Source organism: Malurus melanocephalus, unplaced genomic scaffold (genome assembly GCF_030028575.1).
Source record: "Malurus melanocephalus ecotype Western Australia unplaced genomic scaffold, MMel_1.1 scaffold_459, whole genome shotgun sequence".
Classification (NCBI taxonomy): domain Eukaryota; kingdom Metazoa; phylum Chordata; class Aves; order Passeriformes; family Maluridae; genus Malurus; species Malurus melanocephalus.
In genome coordinates, this window is record NW_026623691.1 from 205654 (window position 1) to 229447 (window position 23794).

General features: G+C 43.6%; 1 protein-coding gene across 1 annotated transcript in view; it reads right to left on the reverse strand.

Moving 5' to 3' along the window:
• HMCN1 (hemicentin 1) overlaps positions 1-23794 on the reverse strand; it is a 170970-nt gene that overhangs the window by 129754 nt on the left and 17422 nt on the right. The window contains exons 2-4 of the mRNA XM_057380547.1: positions 10877-10947; positions 6755-6913; positions 6098-6220 (exon numbers count right to left, since the gene is read on the reverse strand). Coding sequence (XP_057236530.1) covers positions 6098-6220; positions 6755-6913; positions 10877-10947 — 353 coding nt within the window. The remainder of the gene's footprint in view (positions 1-6097; positions 6221-6754; positions 6914-10876; positions 10948-23794) is intronic.

Consider the following 23794-nt stretch of genomic DNA (forward strand, 5'->3'; position numbering starts at 1 on the left):
ATTCTTATACACTGTGAATTATASTGTGTTCTTATATGCTGTGAAGGCCCAGCAACCCTTATGCCAAGATGAAGTAAGTTAAGGTAAGTGAAGGACATGATTGAAAACACATTTGCAATGGTGGGGGCAGGTTTTCATGAGTGATTCCCCCTCTGCTCTTAGCAATGCCCCACCTGAGTAGTGCTGAGTGCACCCTGCACAAGGTGAGCACTACCCAGGTGTCCCAGACTCCCAGGGTGTGCAGGAGTCAGTTTGCAAAAAACATAYCCAAAAAATCCCAGTAAAACTGCTCATGCTGCTCAAAGCCCTGCAGCAACATGGCCCAAGAGAGAACTGGGGTTTGTGCAACAGGTGGTGACACCAGCTAGGGAGCAACTTGTGTTTGCTTTAGACAAGCCTGGAACAGGAATCACGAGGCTTCAAAAAGATCCAACTCATTTAAGTTCTACTTTACAAATTATACATTGGGGTCCAAACATGCTTCCAAAAGAAATTTCAGTGTTCTACTCGCAGTGAAATGAGCAYGGTACTTTTTTTGTATAAGGTATATGGAAAAGTTCCCATTTAATTCCAGAATCTCACCTCCACAGGTAAGTTTTTTAATGGACTGTAAAATTTAATGAACCCACATGAACTTTGGTTGCTGAGAGTTTTTCAAGATCAAAAATGGGAGGCAACAAAATGACCCAGCTGTCCACAGTCTGGCAGCAGCTTGTTTGTGTAAGTTCAATAGGCAATTCTGGGAGATCCATTTCCCAACCCTGTCATTCCAAAGACGTTTGCAATACTGCTGTAACACTGTTTGGAAGTAGGGGTTCTTTTCCATTAGGGCCTTCACAGAAAGCCCCTAAAACAACAGCAGCTTTTGTTGTTCTGCCAAAATATGACGTGATGAATATTATTGGATGGGGAAGGGCAAATAGAGCAATGATTTATAACATTTCCCCAGAAAATTTGCTCTAGCAACCTGCCCTGCTGTCAGGTCATTTCTTGGAATGCATACTGAAACCTGGAAAATCTATGGAGCATGGTCTCTATTCCCTTTTGTTTATTCTGGGACTCAAGAATATTTCTCAAGCAGTCAAAGCAACAGGATCTCAGGTTAACTGTTTCACTGCTTTAGCAAATGTAGGTTATTTACTTACACCCAAAGAGGAAAAATATTCTAATAATGCTTTTAAATGCACATCAAAAACATAACCGAGACAGTGCATGAGAAAATTATACTGTGAAAATAAAACATAAATTACATATATATTACATGTGTGAAAACCACAGGACTGAAAAGTTTTAGTGTTGGATCTCAAGCTCTTCAAAGTTAGGAACTACAAGAACTGAGCCTGCCTGCTTTCAGCTGCCTTTCAAAAGCCCTTCTGCAGCTGCTTTATGAAAGTCCTTAGGTACATGATCATGGTTTATTTATTCCAGAGCCTCCAAATTCCACAGAAAACAGAGAGAGGCCAGCTGTAACTATTTGTTTTTCCCTTCTTTGGCATCCACTGTACATTATGTGTCTTCAGAATAGAAGCATTCAGCTCCCTCTCCCATGAAACCATTCCTCCTTTTTTCTGTGGAAATGGATAATGYCTGCTCTCGTTTGGGATGAGGGAGAAGGCAAGAAACAGGGGTATGCAACAAACCTTCATTCTAAGCTGCACCTTTGAACTTTTGACTTTGTCACCTTCAGAGTATCCTTGAAAAGCAGTGGAGGAGACTTTTACATTTTTAACTAGGTGAAACAAAATTTCAGATTGCTTCCTCTGCAGCATCATCTRAACACACATTGGTCACACACCAGGGAGCTGAAACACCCAACCCGAGCGGTGTCAGTGCAAGCCCCAGACAGCCACCCCCTGAGAGGACTAAGAGCCAGCAGGAACAGGATGTTCTCCAATGGATTTTAGGGAGCTCTGTTCACAGCAGAGCACTCATAAGTGTGAAGAACACCAGCCCATACCTCATGATCTTACAGATATCTTACCTTCAGCACCTTCCCCACAATGACCCCTTTCGCACCATCCCTTCTAAATGTTCTGTCACCAGTCTTTTCTTCAGTCCCCTCTCGATCTCACCTCATCCACAGCATCCTGCTCATCCTGTGAATGAGCTTCTCACCCAATTGGCTTCTCACCCAATTCCAAACTCTCTTTTTTCCCCCATCTACTCTCATCTACCATTTAAGTCACTCAACAACACCCTGTTCTTCCATCAAAGCCAACACTGTGTCTCCACATCATTCTCAGTTCTCCTCCCGTCAAATCAAAGTTCTGCACATGGAAGATCCATTTCTATTTATTTTAAGAATCAGGAAGAAAGATACCTCTTTAAGCAGTCTAAGGAAAAAATTCTCTTCTTACAGGAAGTTTAAAATTAGAAAAATCAAGTGCTTCAACACTATAAGAAATGGAAAAAGACCATTCACCAGTTCAGTCCTTATGAACTCCCAGCTCTATCCACACTGATCAATCCAGCTCATCAGACACAGAAATTACTCATTTTTGCCACAAACAATCAAAATGACCTGGAGACACGACCTGAACCACCAGTGACTAATAAATCTCCACTATTTTCCACAGCACCACATTCACACTCTGCTGATCATCACAGTTCATCTCAACACCCGCTCTGGCACCAGTACAACCCTTTGGGCATCACAACCATTTACAGGAATTTCCTTACAGAAGGATAATTAGGTGTGGTGCAATATAAYTTCAGTTCAAGTCAAAATTAGTACCTTCTGGAAATTGGATACAGTTATGAAAATACAGAACTGCTCCTAGCAGGGAATTTAACCCATGTTCGATGCATATATTCGATGCCTTGAGAATAGAACCTGAACGAACGGCTTGAACTGTGTCAGGGAGGTTTGTGTTGGAGATCAGGGAAAGGTTCTTCTGCCCCTGGAGGGTGCTGGCACTGCCCAGACTCCCCAGGGAATGGTCCCGGCCCCGAGGCTGCCAGAGCTCCAGGAGCGTTTGGACAGCGCTGCCAGGGATGCACAGGGTGGGATTGTCGTGGGTTCCATGCAGGGCCAGGAGGAGAAGTCAATCCTTGCATGTCTGCTCCAGCTCAGGATAGTCTGTGATTCATTTAAATTTCAAGTAATGATTGCAAATTAGGCCCTGAGTCTACAAAAGCAACCAGAGAAATCTCACCCAAAAGCAACACTTTTCAAGACCAGGACTTCAGTGCTTTGATAAAACACACACAGTAACCTTTCCAAGACATGGGGACAAAGTTTCAGAAATAATCCTATAATGGTTTGTGTTGGAAGGGACATTAAAGCACATCTTGTCTCATCCCCCTGACATAGGCAAATAGTCTGGGTTGTTCAGAGCCCCAACAAGGGCTTTGAACACTCCCAGGGATGGAGCCTTGATAATGTAACTGGATAAATACTCTCTTTTATCTCATGCAGTAAATTTGCCAAAATGGGACCTTCGTCCCAAACTCTTAGGTGAGCTACCTTCAGCAGATAAATGGAGATATTTGTGTACTTCATGCTTTGGTGGACTGAACCAAACACAACTTTGTCAATCACCAGTAATTCCGCCCAGGTTAACTGTACTATTTGAAATCAGAACATGTTTTTCAGAAGTCAGAAAAAAAAAGCATGGAGTTTTCAGAGTCTTCTCAGTACACAAGTATTGGATGTGTATCAAGTACTGTTTTGCTGTGTTTCCTTGTATCTAACTCAGAATATTGCTTCATTCTGCACTAAATGCTCAAAGGGCAAGAGCAAGAGGAATAGTTTGAAACTTTATACACTAAAAATAACTTTGTTTGGGTTTTTGGGGGCAGAATAATCAAAATGTTTTAACAAAACAAGCCATTGTTTTGGCAGGGTACTCGGCCAAGGACTTTGTAGCTGCTCCCTAATCCCCAGCGCAGCACTGGCTGTCTCTGGGCCCACAACGGTGAGTGTGCTTCAGCATTTATAGACTGCATTCTTCACACTTCATTGACTCCTCAGAGGAAAAGAGGGCAAGTTTGATTGCTTGTTTGATTGCTGCTGAATCCTGCCTGAGGGCTATCCCATAAACAGCTGATCAGATCTCTGCTAGATGTCCTGTTTGTTTGCACCCACCCACTGGTGCAAACTTCCACTGGTGGAAGTGCTTCTTGGAATCAATGCTGATCCAGAACTGAAACCACAGTGAAGGTTTTATTGGGGATGGCAGCATTTGGTCAACTCATTTGCACAGTCACTTGGCTCAGACACAGATTTATGTAAGATCAATAATCACTAAAATTGCAGAGTCTTTTGGGTTTGGCTTCAACATAAATTATTCAGCAGTTACTGTGGAAGACTTCTGAAAGTGATTTATGGTTTGATTTTTTTCCACGTTAAGCACTCTTACACTGCACAAGCACCTCTTTCCAGTGGTCGTAGGCGTTTTTTTAACTTCCCTCTCAAAAAAACCCTACAAAAATGTCCCCTACCGATATCACCATGTGTGCTTGTGCAGAGGTGAGGCCCTGGCACAGGGTGCCCAGAGCAGCTGTGGCTGCCCCTGGAAGTGTCCAAGGCCAGGTTGGACAGGGCTTGGAGCACCCTGGGATAGGTGATCTTCAAGATACCTTGCAACCCAGGACATTTTATGACTCTTCAATTCTATGATTATTTGCTCCAAAAAAAATATTAAGATGAAGCTGGAACGAGGTAAAAGTGGCTACTGAAACCTCCTGTTTAAAACTTTGCCCAAAATTCCAAGACAGTCTATGATTTTGGGCAGCATCTGGTGTTCCCAGAAATGGGGAAGTGCCAAGAACTGCATAAAGCAGCAGCAGGCAGCCAGGAAAGCAGCTTGTGCCAGCTCCACTCAGAACACAGAGCTGTCTAGCACCCACAAGATGGCTTTTTCTGCTCACTTCTTCCTCCCAAAAGCAGCAGAAAACAAAACCACAACAATAAAAAACTTTTCCTCAAACTCCAGTCCTGGCAAAGATCATTCCCCACTGGCAGTATCAGAGGGTTGCAGGATGGGTTGGGTTGGGTTGGAAGGGCCCTCAAAGACCATCTCGTTCCTTCTGTATAAAGGGATTTCATGGAGTGTCACAGAGGAGTTTTACACTTCATACACAATAGCAAAATGCAGGCCAAGATCTGAACAAAACAAAGAGGTAATTTATTTCCCCCAAATTTTAACCTATCTAACTTTTGAAGGATAAATCTCCTGGGAAGTTTCTCCTTTTGACCACCTTCACATCACTGACAATAGCTTCTGTCATTCCCAGTGGGAACTTCAATTTTTCTAGGCAACAGCTGTAGAAAAATGCAATTTATCATTGTCTAAATTTTAGGATAGCAAGAAGAAGGAAAAAAACCAAAGTAAATTTTTATTTTAAAATCTCAGCTAGTTATTGCCTACACTGGGAATTCAAAGAGGAATGTTTACAACATCTATAAACAATTCCAGCTCTCCAGATAAATACCATGTGATTTCACCTCTCTCCAAATAGTTTTCTCACGCACTTCTTAAGTTTCATTGCTGTCTGAGACTCACCGGAGCTCCCAAAGGAAACAGTCACTCATGGCTGTGGGTCAGCAACCACAGTCACAAGGAGGGCAGCAGAGGTGGCAGAAGTATTGCAGGGATAACCTCAATTAGAAAGCTACTTGCATGACTCTGTGAACAATGGAAACCAGAGAGCTCACACCATCTTAGCCACTGTGGGGAACATTTTTGCCCAGGCTAAGTAGCAGCCCTTTGCTCGCTCAGAAAATGTTTGTTTAAAGCTGATACTGTGTTCTTGTTCTGATCAGAAAAGCCACCGGGCTACTCAAAGCCCAGAACTGCTCTTTTTTTATAAAGGCTCTTCTCCTGGAAGCCTTGTGGCACAGGCAGAGGGAGCTTGGGGAGGTTCTGGTGAGATGTGGCACTTCACACTTCCCTAATGTCAATAGAAGTCGCAGAACTGCATCTGATATAGCAGAGAAAGGAAGGAAAGTAAAGGTGGTAGAGTCCATATACCAAAACCAGAATATTTGGAATTTCCCTTTCTGCTCTCTAACCCACCATCAGGTCCCTTAAAGATTTAAAGTATAACTCTTGCCTTGTTTTCTCTATCTGTTGCAAAACTCATGCAAAGTTACCTCATTAACTTGTTTTTTGTCCAAGTGAAAAACTTGACCAGAACTTGTTGAGGCAATTTCTTCATAGACCTTGTACCCAATATGATCCCTGTCATCACAGTCTCCAGTCAGCACAAACACCACCTGGATTAAAGGAAAATCAGTGAATCATTGGACACGTGGTGCACAGGTGAGGAGAACATTGCCAAGGCAGCCTTAAGGCAAGATAACAGAAGAATGTGTCCCTCAGGATGGGTTTGTTACTTTGTTACTTTGCATGGACAGAGTCATTGCACTCAGTACTGACAGGAAAAGCAATGCAGAAGGAACAGACACAAATCCCTCCAGAAATCCATCAGTCCTGTCATTCACACAACACTTCTTTCAGAAAAATATAAGAAAATCCATGTAAGTGGTAAATTGGTCAAAAATAGGTATACTGGTAGAAGATTCGGTTGCATTGTTTAATTCACAATAATAAAAGGAATATTCCACTAAGTTTTTCCTTAACCAGATCAGTTAACTCTATTAAAAGAAGTTCTCAGAATGCAGTATTATTATGGTCCTTTCAATAAAAAGACTTCACCTAGTCTCACACAGGACAATTTAACTCTTTGTCACTGAGAAAATAGAGCATTAAACACACAACCCAGCTGGGAATGCAAATCCCCTCAGTACCTGTGACTGTTTCTGCTGGATGAGTTGAAGCACTTCATGGGTCAGTCTGTAATCCTTGGATCGGGCATCAGTAAATACATAGATGAAAGAGCCAGGCAGGGAAATTTCTAGAGCAATCTTTATTGCCCCAATGCTCATCTCTGGACAGTCTCCACCACCCTGTACACAAGTAGAAGAAAAACAAAGTTTGGGGTTTTCCTAAGAAAAAGGAACAAACCAAATAAGTTACTTTGTTTGGGACATTCAAGACAGATACTTTCTCAGCCTCTGATCATTTATTCACCTTTTCCACCCTAAGGATTTTATGGCTTCTGCAGAGTGCTGTCACACACTCACAAGCAGCAACTGTAGCAATTTCAAAGGAAAAATGAATTCAAAAGAAGAGCTCTGGTGTTGGCTGGTGTCACAGTCACTCTCATCCATGTTGTGCTCAGCTCCAGCTCCTGTGACAGTCCTGTTTCCCACACTCACACGCTCCCTTCCTGGCTGGCCATTCCCCTGCTCCAGTAGCACGCAGCAGTCACAGAGGTCAGAGCCACAGAGAGGTGGGAAATGATCCCAGACAAGCAGTGCCGAGCTCCAGGAGCACCTCTGCACACAGGAACAACAAGAACCTGCCCTGGACTCCACCCTGGGACAGAGAGCTCAGCAAAGGGCACAGTGCTGCATTCCCACAGCTCTGCACTGCAGCAGGTGTGCAGCTGGAGCTTTATCAAGCCATGTGTTCAATCAAAAGGCCTCCAAGTATGACTTTATCTTCATAGGAAAGGATTCATTTCTCYCCCTGAATTAAGGATTTGGGGAAAATATTGTTTAAATAAAACCTTGTTTAACATAAAAATTAACTTGGCATATTGAATACAGAACTTTCCAAAGAGCTGATACAATCTGTATAACCTGCCTGTCATCTATAACAGATCGCTGCACATTCAATATTAAATATAAAATTGATCTCTTTTATTTTTACAATCAACATGTCTTCACACATATGTACATACAAATCTACATGCTGCAAAATAAGGCAGCAAAAGAAGTGCGGTTGCTGCATTGAATTTTAATTCTTAAGATGCCATCAAAAATTATGTTTTGAGATTAAATATTCATAGAGAAAAACTTGCCTCTCAGTCCTTCATACTTAAAAACTTTGTTTGTCCTCAGTGAAATGTTCACAATGGGAACAATTTTAATCTACATCAGTATCCTTAGTCCAATTTCAAAGCAAGAACATCAATAAGTTTCTCATCTATGTTAAATAATAAGTATGTGGTCACAGTTCTTTCTGTAAGTCATATAAGAACCACTGTTTAAATGTCAGTTCTCCTAAATGTAGCCTTACTTCTAGGGGAAAAGCAAGTGGTAGACTCCAGACAAGCTGAAATTCAAGAGAGAATTCTCCAAAAGCATTTTTGACACACATCAGAACTCTATCTTGACAATGCCTACACAGTSCAGTGGGACACATCAGTATATCAGTATATCCCACTTCTTTCAGCAAAAGATTCTTCCACGTAAAGCTTTATTTTGTGGGCAAAGCCAAAATAACAGCTCATTTCTACGGACATCTACTTGGAATGGGAAAATTTCTATTCCCACTTCAAATCAACTTGATTATCATCTCATAATATTCTATATGGCAGCATCTGCTTTCTACACAGAACACAAAAGCACTACCGAGCTAAATAGTTTTTCTGAGAACAAGGGTGGACTTTTTTATTCTATAATGTAGAGTAATACTCTCAAAAGACAGCTGGTAAAACAACAAAACATCATCATCACGGAATGGTTTGGGTAAGAGGGGACTTTAAAGACCATCCAGTGCCACCCCATGCCATGGACATGGTCACTTTCCACCATCCCAGGCTGCTCCAAGCCCCAATGTCCAGTCTGGCCTTGGACACTGCCAGGGATCCAGGGGCAGCCACAACTTCTCTGGGCACCCTGTGCCAGGGCCTCACACCCTCACACGAAAAATTGCTTCCTAACATTTAACATATAGTATTGCCTTTACTTAAAAAAAAAAAAAAAAAAAAAAAGTAGAAAAATTTCCATTTAGTATTTCCTGTCTTTCTCTCCAAAGTGAAATTCAATACAACCACCTTGGGAAGCTTTCTGGAAAAGCTGAGGTGACTGAAGCTCAGGAAGCCTCATTTTCCCTTCAATTTGAACAAGCCCACAGAAATACACAAAAAATATAAAAAAAAAAAAAAAAAAAAAAAAAAAAAAAAAAAAAAAAAAAAAAAAAAAAAAAAAAAAAAAAAAAAAAAAAAAGACACTAAGGAGTCTGCTGCCCAAGTCCACATTCTTACCATGCTGTGTCCATAAGAAAGATTCACAGTTAATTATAGGTGATACCTCCTATGCAGATCCTGCATCCAAGGAATATGTCCTAAATTGATCCTGTATCCAAGGAATATATCCCTTATCACTCTGAAAGTAAAAGAACAGGGCCCACTTTCTGCAGTGAAATGTACACAGCCCCATTTTTACCTGATGGCAAATACCAGCCAAAGATCCTCCAGTTATTCTGTGACAGATGAATGGAAAACAACAGCTGAGCTAACCCTGATGCTCAGGGAGGACAAGTTGAGCATATTTTGATATAATATGCTTTACACATATGATGTCTTGAAATTATTCATCTTCACTTTAATGTCAGCTTTGTTCATTAATGAGAATATTTGGTCCGTGCCCTTTCCCCAAATGAACTCAGCTCCAAACTAACCCTACCTCCACAACATTCACTCTTGCACTTCTATCTGTCTTTCTAGGAAAAATATTGATAACAAACCTCTAGGAAGTGTTCACATTTTCTCTACTGCAAAATGATCTATCAGTCCTGCTCAAATCATTTTTTGATTTATATTTTGGCCCTTCACCAATGCAATGGATGAACGTCAGTGACAGTCTTCATTTAGCACAATGAGCACATATTGAAAGTAATTACAAAATATGCAATCAATCAGCTTTAAAAAACAAAATCTAAAAATCATTCGACAGAAACTTTTAAACAACTTGATTAGAAACAAAGAGTCTGAAATTCCCAAAAGCTTMATCTGAATCATCTACCTCTTGGAAACAGCTGCAATTATTGCCCAGTATAACTGTTGAAGAAATAAAGCATGAAAACTGGATGGAGTTTTGAAGCTTCAATTTCCCCATGAAGGAGAAAACTGCCATAGCTATTGATTTCCCTGGATTTCAAACCTTCTGCCAACTTTCAAAGTAATCTCGGAGCAATCTGTTTTTACAGGGATTACACCACGTGCCAGTTTCTGAGGGAGAGCCTGTCTTTTACTACTGTCTCCAGCAAAGTTCTCCACCTGACAGAAGTGTTTTACTCGGTCAAAGAAAAGACAAAGGAACATATTCTCTGACAGTAAGGATAACTCCAATCCAGTATTTCCCCTTTTCTTTCTATCACCAGAGGGAATGGCTCAAGCTGTGTCAGGGGAGATTCACATTGGAGATCAGGGAAAGGTTCTTCCCCAGAGGGTGCTGGCACTGCCCAGGCTCCCCAGGGAATGGTCCCGGCCCCGAGGCTGCCAGAGCTCCAGGAGCGTTTGGACAGCGCTGCCAGGGATGCACAGGGTGGGATTGTTGGGGGGTCTGTGCAGGGACAGGGTTGGACTCCGTGTTCCCTGTGGGCCCCTTCCCTTCCAGCTCAGGATATTCTGTGATTCTAAGCCTTTGAATCAGTAAGTGCCAAGTAATGCATGGCAGGGAAGGCAGTACCCTAAGGAAAACTTAATGAGTCTTACAGCCCTTTAGTTTGAATGGTGCTCATAGAATATCATTTCCAGAACACAGGAAAAGTCCACAAAAGTGTCTGTGGACAAGTGGCAGGACAAATTAAAATGTCAACTAAACGTCAGCATTACCTAACTGTTCCTTCTTGCATTATCAAGCTGTGTCTCCACACAATGATGTAAACTAGGACAAAGGAATGAATCATAATCCTAAATTAGGATGAGCGGGAAGATGACAGTCTGTGCACCCAAAATGACAGAAGTAAGTGATCCTCATCCTCATAAATGTTTGGAGCAGGAATATCAGCACAGGGGACAAGATGAGCGTGAGGAAAACAGTCTTTGCTAGAACCATGCAAGAAACAAGTTTACTCACCTGAACATAAAGTTCCCTAAGTTCAAACTGAAATTTCTTGGGATCTGTGGTTATTGTCACTGGACCAATTTCTAGAATGAAATAGGAAGAAAACACAGAGTTATCAAAAGATATATGGTAGTAAAAAAAAGAACCAAAAAACATTGAACAGAAAGATATGGTAGAGAATTATATCTCCAGCACTGAAATCTATGATTTCAAATCTAGTAACTTGAATTTCACTCCAGTGTTATCGACACTTATGTGTCTTAAACATTTATAGGCACATAAAGCCTTTTACCTTTGATTTTGATCTAGCATTTAATTGTTCTTAGTAATAAAAAGGGAACAAAAATTCCCAGATCAAATGTTGGTGGACCAAGAAATAATGTATTTTTTCAGAAAGAGGCTCTTCAGGCTGGAGAAGAAAAGGCTTTGGAAAGACCTTATAGCAGCCTTCCAGTGCTTCCAAGGGAGCTGGAGAGSGACTCTGGACAAGGGATARAGGGACAGRAGAAGGGAAATKGCTTCAAACTTTAAGAGGTTAGATATTAGGGAAGCAATTCCTCCCTGTGAGGGTGGGGAGGACCTGGCACAGAGTGCCCAGAGAAGCTGTGGCTGCCCCTGGATCCCTGGCAGTGTCCAAGGCCAGGCTGGACATTAGGGCATGGAACAACCTGGGATAGTGGAAGGTGTTCGTGCCCATAGGAGGTTGAACGAGATGATTTTAAGCTCCCTTCCAAACTAAACCCCTCCATGAYTTTRTGATTCTAGGTAAACATGAAGAGGCCTCTCTGGACAGAAAACACATACTTGGCTTGCAATTTTACTCATATTAAAAGAATAAAGGAAAAAAATATATACGTGCCACATCTCTTCCCTGAAAAAAAATGTACCTCTGGAAAAATTCCAGGATGAGACCAATCCCCATCCCAGCACATCTAACAGGAGCTGCCAGAAAGAACCAAGGCAGAACCACCTTTATTCATGGCATTTGCTGTGTCTTTGTCTGCTGAGGAAGGGCAGGACATCCAAGTGATGTCTCCTGCGGTGTCTGAGTGGCAGCAGCACATATTGAGCATTTCCCAATCCCACGGAGCTGTCCCTCTGCCCCTCACACTGCTGCCTTCCTGACTGGTAACAACTGTGATTGCAGCCAGCTGGCTCCTGTGCTGTGATTTCCTGCCTGTTCACCTCCATCTGCCTTGGCACCGGTGCCCTTCATTCTTTGTCTGGCCTGGGCAGGCACTGCTGCCTTGGCCACAGGCACTCGCCCAGCTCTGCAAGCACGGTCAGGGTGCTACACCAAAAATCAGTAAATAAACACACACACACAAAAGTGAAGAGATTCCTGCCAGCTGAGTGCTCCAAACCACTCAGATTAGCTGCATCCCAGCAGACCAAATGGGGCACAATTCTGCTGTCAGGATWAAAGCCAAGCATGAAACTGCAGTGGTGCCAATTTAATACAGCTGTAGTTTACAGGGAAGTGCTGCCTCAGCAGACCTCACAACACTTTCCAAGCTCTATAAAAGTTAATATGCATTTATCTTCCATATAATACAGACATTTTTCTTTTTTTTTAAACAGTCCAAAGTTTTATTTCACTGGAGTTACAACAACAGCCATCACTAAGGTCTATTCTAATCACACCCATATTTGCTGGGCAGGGTCTCTTTATGAGTGTCTTTTGGTTTAATTTGTTTGAAAGTCACCCACGAGATCATACAAAACCTTTACTAGAATATTAAACTGTCCTATGGGGGTTTTTGYATGGCTGTGAGTCATTTATCTGTGAATGCCATGTACTAAAATGCTGCACTATCATCAAAAGCCATTATAAGGACTCACTGTTCCTTGACATACCTCATCCTGCTATTCTCCCTCTCCTCCTGCTCCATCTGGCACCATTCTTCTCTGGGTATCCTTTAAAGCAAACACCTGCAATAAAGCTACCTCCAAATTGTTTTGCTTCCAATCTCCCCCTTGCCAAGCACTGTTCTAAAGCACATCACCGGCTTGATTTATCCACACAGTAACCCCCATTAGTTCTGCTATTCCCATCTGTTGAGGGATTCAGTGCTTCAGTATGGAGCAGTAAATCCTTTGGAAAGGCTTTCTTACCCTATAAAATCAAGATCTGAAAAGCGACACTCCTTGAGCTAAGCTGAAACAGCCCCTCAGGTCAAACGGGATGAGCACTCGGCCCCGTTCCCCGCAGGCAGCACCGGCTGGCTCCAGCAGCRCCGGTGCCAAGAGAAGCCAGGCCAGCTCCCTGCAGGATCACGGCTCYGGCTGCCCTCTGCTGAGAGCCCAGAAAAGAGCTCAGCTCGGAAATGGCACCAGGCTACACATTAGAAACGGAGCGTGGCACAGGCAGCATCAAGCACTGTGGGCAGAACAGAGCACACAACCCCACAGGAGCCGTGCAGGGGAAGGTGTCCCCAGCTGATTCCACAGCCAAGGCGGTGTCTGAATGGTGATGGGGCTCCTCTCATYACCTGAGCACTCACCAGCTTGTCCAAAACACCGAGCAGCTACCGTCCTTCACATGCTGCTGTGCCACCAGCTCATGKGACCTGCCTGCCAAAAAAACCTTCAACAGCCTTCACCAGCTTCGCTTTCTTTCATCCTTATGCTGTGACCTCCAAGTGCAGCCCAAGTGCAACTGTTTCATTAACACAGGTAAACACAGGCCTTCAAAGTGTCCAGAATATATAAAAGTGACAGGACATTATGAGAAGKGCTTGAAATTTACCTATCAAGCATAGTTTAAACCTTTCATTCCAGATATAGAATATCCACTCAGAAACTACACCTGTAAACACACCAAGCAGAAGAAAATAATAAGCTTTTTAACTTCATTAGTTCTTCAGGTGAAGYTTGACACATGGAATACTCTAACAGAACACAGAATCACAGAGTGGTTTGGAAGGGATCTTAAAGCCCATTCAGTGCCACCCCCTACCATGGCAGGGACACCTTCTACTATCCCAGGGTGCTCCAAGCCCTGTCCCACTTGGCCTTGGACACTGCCAGGGATGGGGAGGTGTGGTTTTCCACTCTTATGCCGCAATGTGAATCCATTTTTAGGGGACAATCTGGGAWTATTTGGGACTGGCTTGTTGTGGGTGTCTCCCCACTGCTCACTACTCCAAAGCCTTCCTGGTCATCCAGAGGGGGCTGMGCAAAGGTGAAAAAGCTGACACAGCCCCAGAATGGCAGTGAGTCTTTGTGAGGCACCAATTCAGCCCTCTGGCCTCACAAGCACAGTGTGTCAGCTCAACCAGACTGACCCAGGAATCCAGGAATCAATGTTTCACACACGCAAACTGAGTGCAGAAAGGAAACATTTTAAAGGAATGGCTGCACATCCCAGAGCAAAGCCTGGACTTCCTAAACTGAAATCACAAAACTCTACATAGCTAACTGTGGTATCAGAGCTTCCACCTAAGCCATTAAACAACATGACACCATAAGACTGAGTAACACAGAAACCAAGGATTTTKATACTTCCTTTCTGGGGCAAGGCTGGTAAAAACCATCTCGTTGGTAAATAAGGAAAAAAATCCCACAGTAACCTGAGAACATGGCCATTCCAAAAGGGCCTGCTGTTTTTCCATGGCTTTGTGCCACACCTCAAATGGCCATATGTTTATCTACAAGCTGAGCAGCAAGCACATTGGGAAAACCACACATTTCCCCATGACACACAATCACATATAATTACCACAGACGATGATTGCAAATTTGGCACTTCCCTAGTCCTGACCACGGAGCACATCTGCACCAAATGGCTGCTTTGGACAGCTGGGTGCTTTAGGAGAGCTAGCAAAGGAATATGGAAGCCATTTGCCTATCTCTCATCAGCCCAGAACACTGGATTTGTTTGTTCCAGAAGGAATAAAAAAGCYCTATTGGATACTTGGTAGCTAAAGGAATTTTGTCAGAGAAGCTAAACCTTGTGGAGCACTCTCACCCACAGACTTCATTCTTCTAATCCACAGCAAGGATGTTTTCCTGRTGCAAAGCCATATCCAGGATTAAAACTAACTAAATAAATAAAAAAAGCAAAGATATTCCCCCAAAAGCCTCCATACCTTTGAATACTTCCAAGGAAATATAAATTTCGAAACTATGACATTACAAATGAAAAAGAAGAAAAATACGAAAAAACCAAAACCCMAAAACCCCAAAACCAACAMAGGACRGCAAAACCCCTGATATTTTAATAGCAATAATTACTATATTTTATATAATAAATCATCATAATTATGTTATATTATATAACWACATTATTATATAATAATAAAAACTAATATTATAGGTTTTTGTATACTTAGTTATCTTTTCATTACACAGGATATACAGAAAAAATCTGGGCGACAATTACCTTCCACAATTTTTTATTTATGAAGTGGACTTACAAGTCTAGCACTGTGCTATGGCAATTCTGACAGTTCTTGAGACCAGAAGATGAATATGGGTTTCACATAACCATACATAYAAATCCTCATCTGCCCATTTATATATGTGTGTATATGTGTGTGTACATATGGATCAAGTAATTTTCACCACAAATGAAGAGATGCGGAAGCATTAGGAATAATCAGCTGGGACAGCTAAAATGCCTAAACCAAGACCCCTGCCAAAAGAAKCTGGTGTCCAATTATTCCCTAAGAGCCATTTACTAAGGGTGCTGAGCACCGAGGTTTATCTGATTTAATGCTCTTCTCAGAGAAAGAACTGTATCCAATCCATGGCAAAGCTCTGCTTACAATTCCTCTGAAGACCTTCAGCAGCAGCTGCTGCCAAGAATTAAGAGAATAATGGCAGAGCTGCTCCSAGGCAGGCTCCAGCCAGCTGTACATCCGGGGGGCATGGAAGGAGAAACCTGCAATTTCCCAACAGCACTTTGGCTCTTCCCACTACACATCCCTCATGGGCTGCCACTGAAAGCGCTTCACAGGGCTCCCCTTCCCTTAAGGGAGGGCTGTCATACAGGGAGACTAAATAAAACACTTCAAATTGCCATCTCCAATGATCATGAATAGTTTTGTTCCTCACACAGCTGCCAAATCCAWGCAGAATCATAAAGTGTTTTATAGCATTATGTTTTAATGCACCTAAAAATGCTGCTCCATTTTAACTGAATGCATATTTCTGTCAYAGACTACCAATCCAAGGAGCTGACTGAAAACACAAGCTAGAAAAACACTACTACGCACCACTTAGTAAAGAAAGAGCAAAGTTACAGCCCTGTGCTTCGTGCTCTGAAGTGAAGGACACGCTCAGCTCCCATTCAGATGACAGGAGCTGCCTGGATAAATACCTTGGTGAGTTTTTCCAGGAAYGCAGGCAGCACTGGAGATGCTGCCTGCAGTCATGAGCCTCCCATGGTAACACACATCCCACTGGAAAGACCCTCCCAATGGATTCAGGGAACGCTGAGTAAGCCAAGATGCTTAGCACCAKAACATGTAAGAAGCTATTTAAAGTTTCTTCCTAAATGGTATTCCCTCATGACTCAGCTGCTTTCAGATTCTAACCTGGCTATAATTCATTTTTTGAAGAGCTCAGAAACTGCAGTAAGTAACTTTTATCAGATTCTTAACCAGAGAGAAATGTGCCAAACCAGCCCAGCAAACTCATGTTTCCTTAGCACACTCACTTTTTTATTTTTTAAATGGATTTTCAGCTTCATGACTTACAACTATTAAGTGTAACAGCAGACAGGAAGGAGTCAGCCTGCTTACAGTTTTTCACCCAGTTTTTCATGAGTTGCCTATTCACAGACAAAACAGATGGATTATCCTGGGACCTGCAGAGCCCTGCCAAGCGATCCAACCCAGCGCCAGTGAAGCCAATGAAGCTCCATCCTCACAGAGGGCAAGGGCCACCACCCTCATGCATCTTCACCTCAGGACAGTGACCAGAGCCAAACTCAGTGACCAAATTTCTAACATTAGCTTTACTAACAATGTGCCTTAGCAAGTGCCACGTTTCTGTCATTATTTCCCATTGTTATAACAGTTATGAGTTCATGACTTTTTTTTTTTTTTAAGGAAAAGAACAATGACCAAAAAAAAGCCTTATACATGCTTCATTTCTTGGAAAAGAAAAGCTTACTTGGAGATCCACAGTGGATAAAATCAAATATTCTCATCTTTTATCTTACTGCAACAAGCACTAAATTTGGCTTATGGGCCTCGAGTGCAGATGTCTAAAAGTTTTTAACCRCACTCAGCAAGAAACAATAAAAATCAGGGGCAGATTTGCCCAGCACAGCAACAGCCAGCACACTGTTAACTTCACCTTCTGAGAACTACAGTCACAAACCACAGGGTGTGCAGAGAARCCTCCTCTACCCAGAGATGGTTCAAATAAACCCAGGTTTGCTACAAATGCTCTCTTAAACGGGTGATGCACAAAACAGTCTTGGCACTTCTCAAGCCCTTTGCATGGGTGGCACAACACACTCACCTATGGAATCCTGAGTCAAAAACCTACTCCCTTAGGCAAGTACAAAAAAAAAAGAGGAAAAGCAAGCTTGAATTAAATAGGAACGCAGGTTGATTACTGTTCTGAGGAAGTAACACACATGAACCTCTCCTCCAGCTCCAATGTGAGGCCAGAAGGTTTTATATATTGCTGGTGCACAACTGTGGGTAAAGAGACCAGTAAACTTGAGCCCATGTGGTTCAAATTTAAAGTAATGACTTCAGTGGCTATTAATTGTCCCAAAAAGAATGACACAAAGCAAAGTTTTTTTCTTTTCTGGAGACAAGCAAACATCCTGAATGCTGCAATGTGGAGCAGCCCCACCTTCCCCCTCCCTATGCACAGCCCGGAGGTCTGTTCCCAGCGGGGCCGTGCCTGAGCTGACTTGCTGCCTCTGGCCAGCCCTCCGTGGATCATTGCCCGAATCCCAGCACGCAGCCTCGGCTGGCAACTCGGCTGACAGGCCCCGAGAGCCACGGAGATTATGGGAAGCTCTTACAACTAGGTGGTCCTGACATGCGAGCCTGGAGCTTGGATGTGCTCCGTCCCAGCAYTGAGTACGTCCAGGACTGCGGTCTTGTGCTCTCCAGCATCTCCTCTGTGCCCAGAGCTTTGGGGTTTGTGCCTGTCCATCCAGCACTGCCGCTGCTGCGTTCAGGGCTGCTTGGCTTTTCCAGCAACAAAAGGCACCAGCAGACACAAGGGGGAAAAGTTTTGAGCAATTTGCTTTGCTCAGCCTACAGTAAAGGACAAACAGCTGATAAGGACTGCAGCCACGGCTTCCTCACTGTCCAGCCTGGGAGCAGCGCTGGATCCCRGGGCTGGCCCGTGCTCCCAGCTCCCACCGAACATCTGAGAAGGTCATCAGCTCACTTTCTGTTTGTGTTTACTTCCTCTTGTTAACAACAGGCTGAACAGAGTAAAACTCAGTTCATAATGCTCTTTAAATTCTTTCTCCAGACTGAACTCCAGTTCAGTCCAGGGCTATTTCTGTCTCATCTYTGGGTCTGTGTATTTTGGCACAGCTCCTTCTACACTTGTAACGGTACTGGATAAGGAACGCGCACTGAGGAATCGGGCAGGAATGAATGCAACTACCCAACACAGTGCTGCTTTGTGATTAATTACCTTACCATGCTGAAGTCAAATGCAGAAAGTTTTAAACCCCAATTCTTAATTCACAATTTAGAGTTAATACTGCATTGCAAAATGAACTTGTTTACTGTGACATTCAGCACCATTGATTTTCAGCTGCTGCCACACCGCTTCCGGCCGGGAATATCCGAGCTCCACCGTCGGGAGCCTCCTGGCACTGCAGGGTACCACAGTCTCATCTGTAAAGCTCCCTCTCTTTCTTCATGAACTCGGGCTTCCTCCGTGTCCCCAAATGTACCTCACCATAAGAGGGGTCCTCACTGGCAAAAAAGGTCACAGCTTCATTTTTTTTCCAGGATAGATGAATCCAATTACAATGGCTAATTAAAAGCTTCTGCTGCTTGGAAGATAATATTCCCAAATTACTTCCTTCAAAGAGACTTGGAAGATCCTTGGAAAGAGCTACCTTACTGAAGCCAAGTCAGCTTTTTGATCTTGAGACATCAGCAAACTGAAAAAGCAACTGGCTCTTTGCTGCTGAAAGGGCAGCTGCATTGCTTTCCCGAAGGATATGGAATTACTAATGCACTCAGCACTCACAGCTACACAAAAGCACACCCTGAAAGCAAATAAAGTCACCATCGGCAACTTGAGCATCCTGGGAGCAGCTCAGCCAGTACTGCTCAGTCTGGGATGAGGGGAAACATGCTCTATCCCCATTACCTGGCACACACYGAGGTCCCGGGGCAGAAATGGTATTAACAGGGGTAATTACCCCCCAGTTATTAATAAAGCAGCAGACAGCGTTCCCTTCAAGGAGCCATTCTCCTAACAAGCTTTATGGAGACCATGGCACTAATCCATCAGTGCTTAAAACTGCCAGGAGATCATGGGAACTCAAGGACTTCCCAGAGTATGTTCCCATATTAACCCTATAATGTTCTTTAATAAGTTTATGTTGTGGGTTTGCTTTCATATGGCAAAATATAATTTTATTTTAAATCATCATAGGTTTATGTGGGAAGGGATCTTAAAGTTCATCTAGTTCCACCCCTTGGGCAGGGACACCTTTCACTGTCCCAGGGTGCTMCMAGCCCCARTGTCSARCCTGGCCTTGGACACTGCCAGGGATCCAGGGRCAGCCACAGCTTCTCTGGGCACCCTGTGCCAGGGCCTCCCCACYWTCACAGGGAACAATTCCTTCCCAACATCCCGTCTAACCCTGCCCTCTGGCAGTGGAAGCCATTCCCTGGGTCCTGGCCCTCCACCCCTTGTAAATGGTCTCTTTCCATCTTTCCTGCCAGGTACTRCAAGGCCACAATGAAGTCACTCTGAAGCTTTTTATCTCCAGGCTGACCAATTCCAGTGCTCTCAACCTTTCCCCACGGGAGAGGTGCTCCCTTCCTCTGACCCCCTCCGTGGCTCTCCACCCAAACCACAGAATGCACTGTGGTGTTTTAGGTTTGAATGGGTCTCTGGAGATTCCTTTGGCTGAAGGGATTACATGGATGGCCCAGGACAAAACAGCACAGTTGGATATGGAGCTCTAACACAGTGTGGTAACTTTTAGGGTTTTTTTTCCTTAAAGAAACACAAAAGGTAAAGACTGAGCTAAAATTCCTTCAGATGCCAGACACACTCCGTGAAACATTAATTCAATTTTGCTCAGCAAAGTATCAGCAAACCCCATAATTACTCAATTATCCCTAAACAAAGGGAAAAGATAGTGAGACTCTAACCACAGATCTACCTGCACTTGCATAATTCAAACMCTACTAGTCTCCTCAGTTTTCATACCAAGCTACCTGTCTCTGAATAGAACACAAAGAAGAAAGGAAAAAGTTTCATTCTGAAAATTCTAGAATAAAACCAAAGTTCTAAGAGATGACCTGTGTGTGCCTGCACACATAAACATACACATGCATGAACATCATAATTTCAATACTAGAAAAGGCTTTAGGATATATCCAACTGACATCCTTTGAGAGTGGAGATTTCCAAACATAACACAAATCAAGTAATCTGAGGCCAGCTGCTGGGAGAAAGAAGTGTCACATTCAGGACAAAATTCAGATATTCTGCATGAGGTTACTCTGTACCTAAAATATTTTCTTTTTCCTTTTTACTACTAAAACCGCATCTGCCTTGTTTCCAAGTAACTGACTGAGGTTTTATTGATTTCGGTTAGAACAGGCCCTAGCTCCCCTCCAAGTATTACACTATAAAGGGAATTGCTAAAGGATTACCAGTGTAAAACCATTAAAAACCCCAACCATGCCCTTTCAGGCATTACAACTGTAAATTTAAATCTCTGTGCATCATTCCAGCTAAGTCTCCACTTCACAGAACTAATCCATGTGCAGCTGACAGAACGTGGAATGTTACAGCAGATAACACTGTCTGTACACACCAATTATTCACTCTGACAATATCCAGTTGGGAATATTATCCCTAAGGCTCAAACAAGCACCCAATGATGCCTCTAATACTCTGTGAATAAAGAGGCATCAATTAGCTGAAGTTAAAACATCCATTTAAGGATGTTCACAGAAGGGCTGTTACTGGTGTTCCAGGTTAATGTGGACTTTTTGGTCCTTTTAAAAATCTATTGCTAATTTAAACAGTAAATATTTAATATTTAAAAGACTGTAAATATTTAATTTTCTATTTTTTTTGACCTATCAGACACATTTCTTACTCCTGGTCTGTTTTAGAGGTTGGACTAGATGGTTTTTTGAGGTCCCCTCTAACCTGGGCTGTTACAGGGTTCTATTGTACAAGAAGGCAGTGGGAAAAAGAAGCAGAAAATAAGACTGCAAAATAGCTTATCTGACAGAGACAACCCAGGCAGAAGAGAATACTGAAACATTTTAGTTCTATTTTTAAAAATATGTGGTTTGGATTTAAATACYGATTTAAATAGAAAGATATAGCAAGTTTTTCATGGTCAGATAAGCCTCTCAAAAGCTTCATCAGACACTGTTTACTTTGGGAACTGGCGAGTCAGCTGGAAGCAGCTGTCTCCCATCCCTTCACTTTTGCCTGTATCATTTGTWATGGTGTCATTTTCTAAATGGCACCAAGAAAAACATTTTTAAGCAGAAACCATTCAAGTAAGGGATAAACTTCTTGCAGAAGTCTAAAGAACCAAAGCTCAGAAACTGAGCTCACCACAACCCAGGGGAAGGGAAAGGGAGTGGGGCCAAGMTGAGCAGTGTCTCCACACTGCCAGAATAGCTCAGTGGTGACAGTGCTCTCACATGCTCCCTTGCTTTCCACGGGCCAAAGCAGTGGGAATGCCTTGCCTCTGGTTCTTCCCAGCTCTGAGCCCGGCCCAGCAGCACACACAGGGCTCTGTGGCAGCTCTCCTTKGAGGCTGCAGCCCCTCAAGCTGGGCTGCTGGGAGCCATCTACACAGAGGCTCTTCTTCCACTCTGCAGCACAGCACTCGCTTCATGGTTTCAATCTGCCGGAAGAACCGAAAACCAGAGCTTGTCCCCACAGTAGTCACACAACTCCTGAGAATGAATACTTGTTAAATGAATCCTGTTGCACAGAAGCTTCCCACTCGGTGCTGCTGAGGGTCTGGCTGCAAGACACACGTGTTTACTTATCCCTTTGGAAAGGGAATCTGTGTATTCAATGACTGGGAAGCTCTGTGRCATGTAAACAATCCCCCCATCTGTGTCTAAGCATCATTTCTGTCCAGTCATTTGGCATATAAAGTTGACATCTCAATCAGATAGCAAAACACCTTTTTTAAGAGAATCATGGAATCACTGAGGCTGGAAAAGCCCTCTAAGGTCATCGAGTCAAATCATTCCCCCAGCACTTCCAAGGCCAGCACTAACCATGTCCACAAATTACACATCCACATGACTTTTAAATTCCTCCAGGGATGATGACAATTCACCAGGCAGCCTGTTYCAATGCCTGTCAACCCTCTGAGTGAAGAAATTCTCCTCAGTTGCTCCCCTAGAGCAACTTGAGGCTGTTTCTTCCCRTCCTGTACAACAACATAGATTTACATGTCAACCGAGGAAACAACAGAAGAGACCCAAAGCTGGCAGAGCACACAGAAAAAAATTCAGGCTGTTCTTCCAGCTGTGAAACAGTAGCTCTGGGCARTCATCACCAGCAGCTCAGATAAGAACGCAGAGCATGTCACTGTCTCAGTSACAGTGTGACCTGGCTTCATGCAGGACACAGAATCCTAGAAGGCCATTAGGCCCTTTCTTCATCATCCTTCAGACTCCTCCTAAACCCTTGAGGRTATAAGAAGTTTTTGAAGCAGATGAGCTGCCCTAGTAAGCTGAAGGACTTGCRCAGAGAAGCTGTGTCTGCCCCATTTCTGGAGGTGTCCAAAGCAGGTTGGACAGGGCTTGGAGCAACCTGGTCTGGTGGAAGGTGTCCCTGCCCCTGGTAGGAGGTGGAATTAGAGGAGCTTTAAGGTCCCTTCCAAGACAAACTGTCCTGGGATTCTATGAGTCTATAATTCTATGACATCTCTGATACCTGCACAGAAAAGATAAAATCAGAAGAATTTGATAAATTGCATGGATTAAAGCTGAAGAGACCATCAGTGTTTTGGACTCCACAGCAAAAAACCGGCCAGCTGTAAGTGTTACCACATCCCACCCCATGAGCAACTCAGGCAAGAGCCTTTGCTGACCCCCAGCAGTTTTACAGTGCTACCTCTTTACTCCCTACAAGTTTGACGAGGTCAAAATTCAGACTCTGGAAGTGTTTTATAAGAAACTAATTTCAAGGGCAAATTTGAGTTGCTGCAGCTGGCAGCGAAGCACAGTAACTAAGGGTGTCATCAGAGAACACCACGGAGTACTTTGGTTTGGAAGGGACCTTAAAGACCACCTCATTCCCACCCCCTGCCATGGGCAGAGACAACTTTCACTAGACCAGGCTGCCCAGATCACAAAAAAAAGCACAGGTCCATGTGTGTCACAGGRCCTGGCCTGGCACTGGGCCTGCAGCCATGCCCAGATGCCACCAATAAGTCCCACAGATGGCATTTGTTCCCTGTGCACCAGCAGCTCCCGTTCAACCACGCCACCTTTTGCAAGTCCCCTGCACAAGCAAGAGCTCCAGCAGCTCATGAGAGCAGGATCCAGAAGAGCTTAGGCGGGGAGCTGTCCTGTCTGCCCTGGCCAGCCCTGTGTGCCCAGCAGCGGAATCCCAGCCGTGCAGATCTCTATCATCTCTCCACATGGGCTCACTGCCCCAGCACTGACCCACGGGCACTGCATGAACATGGGAGCACTGGAAGCCTCAGCACAACAGCACCTCGGGAGCTACAGGAAAGCTGCTTCACAGCTTTGGAAGAAG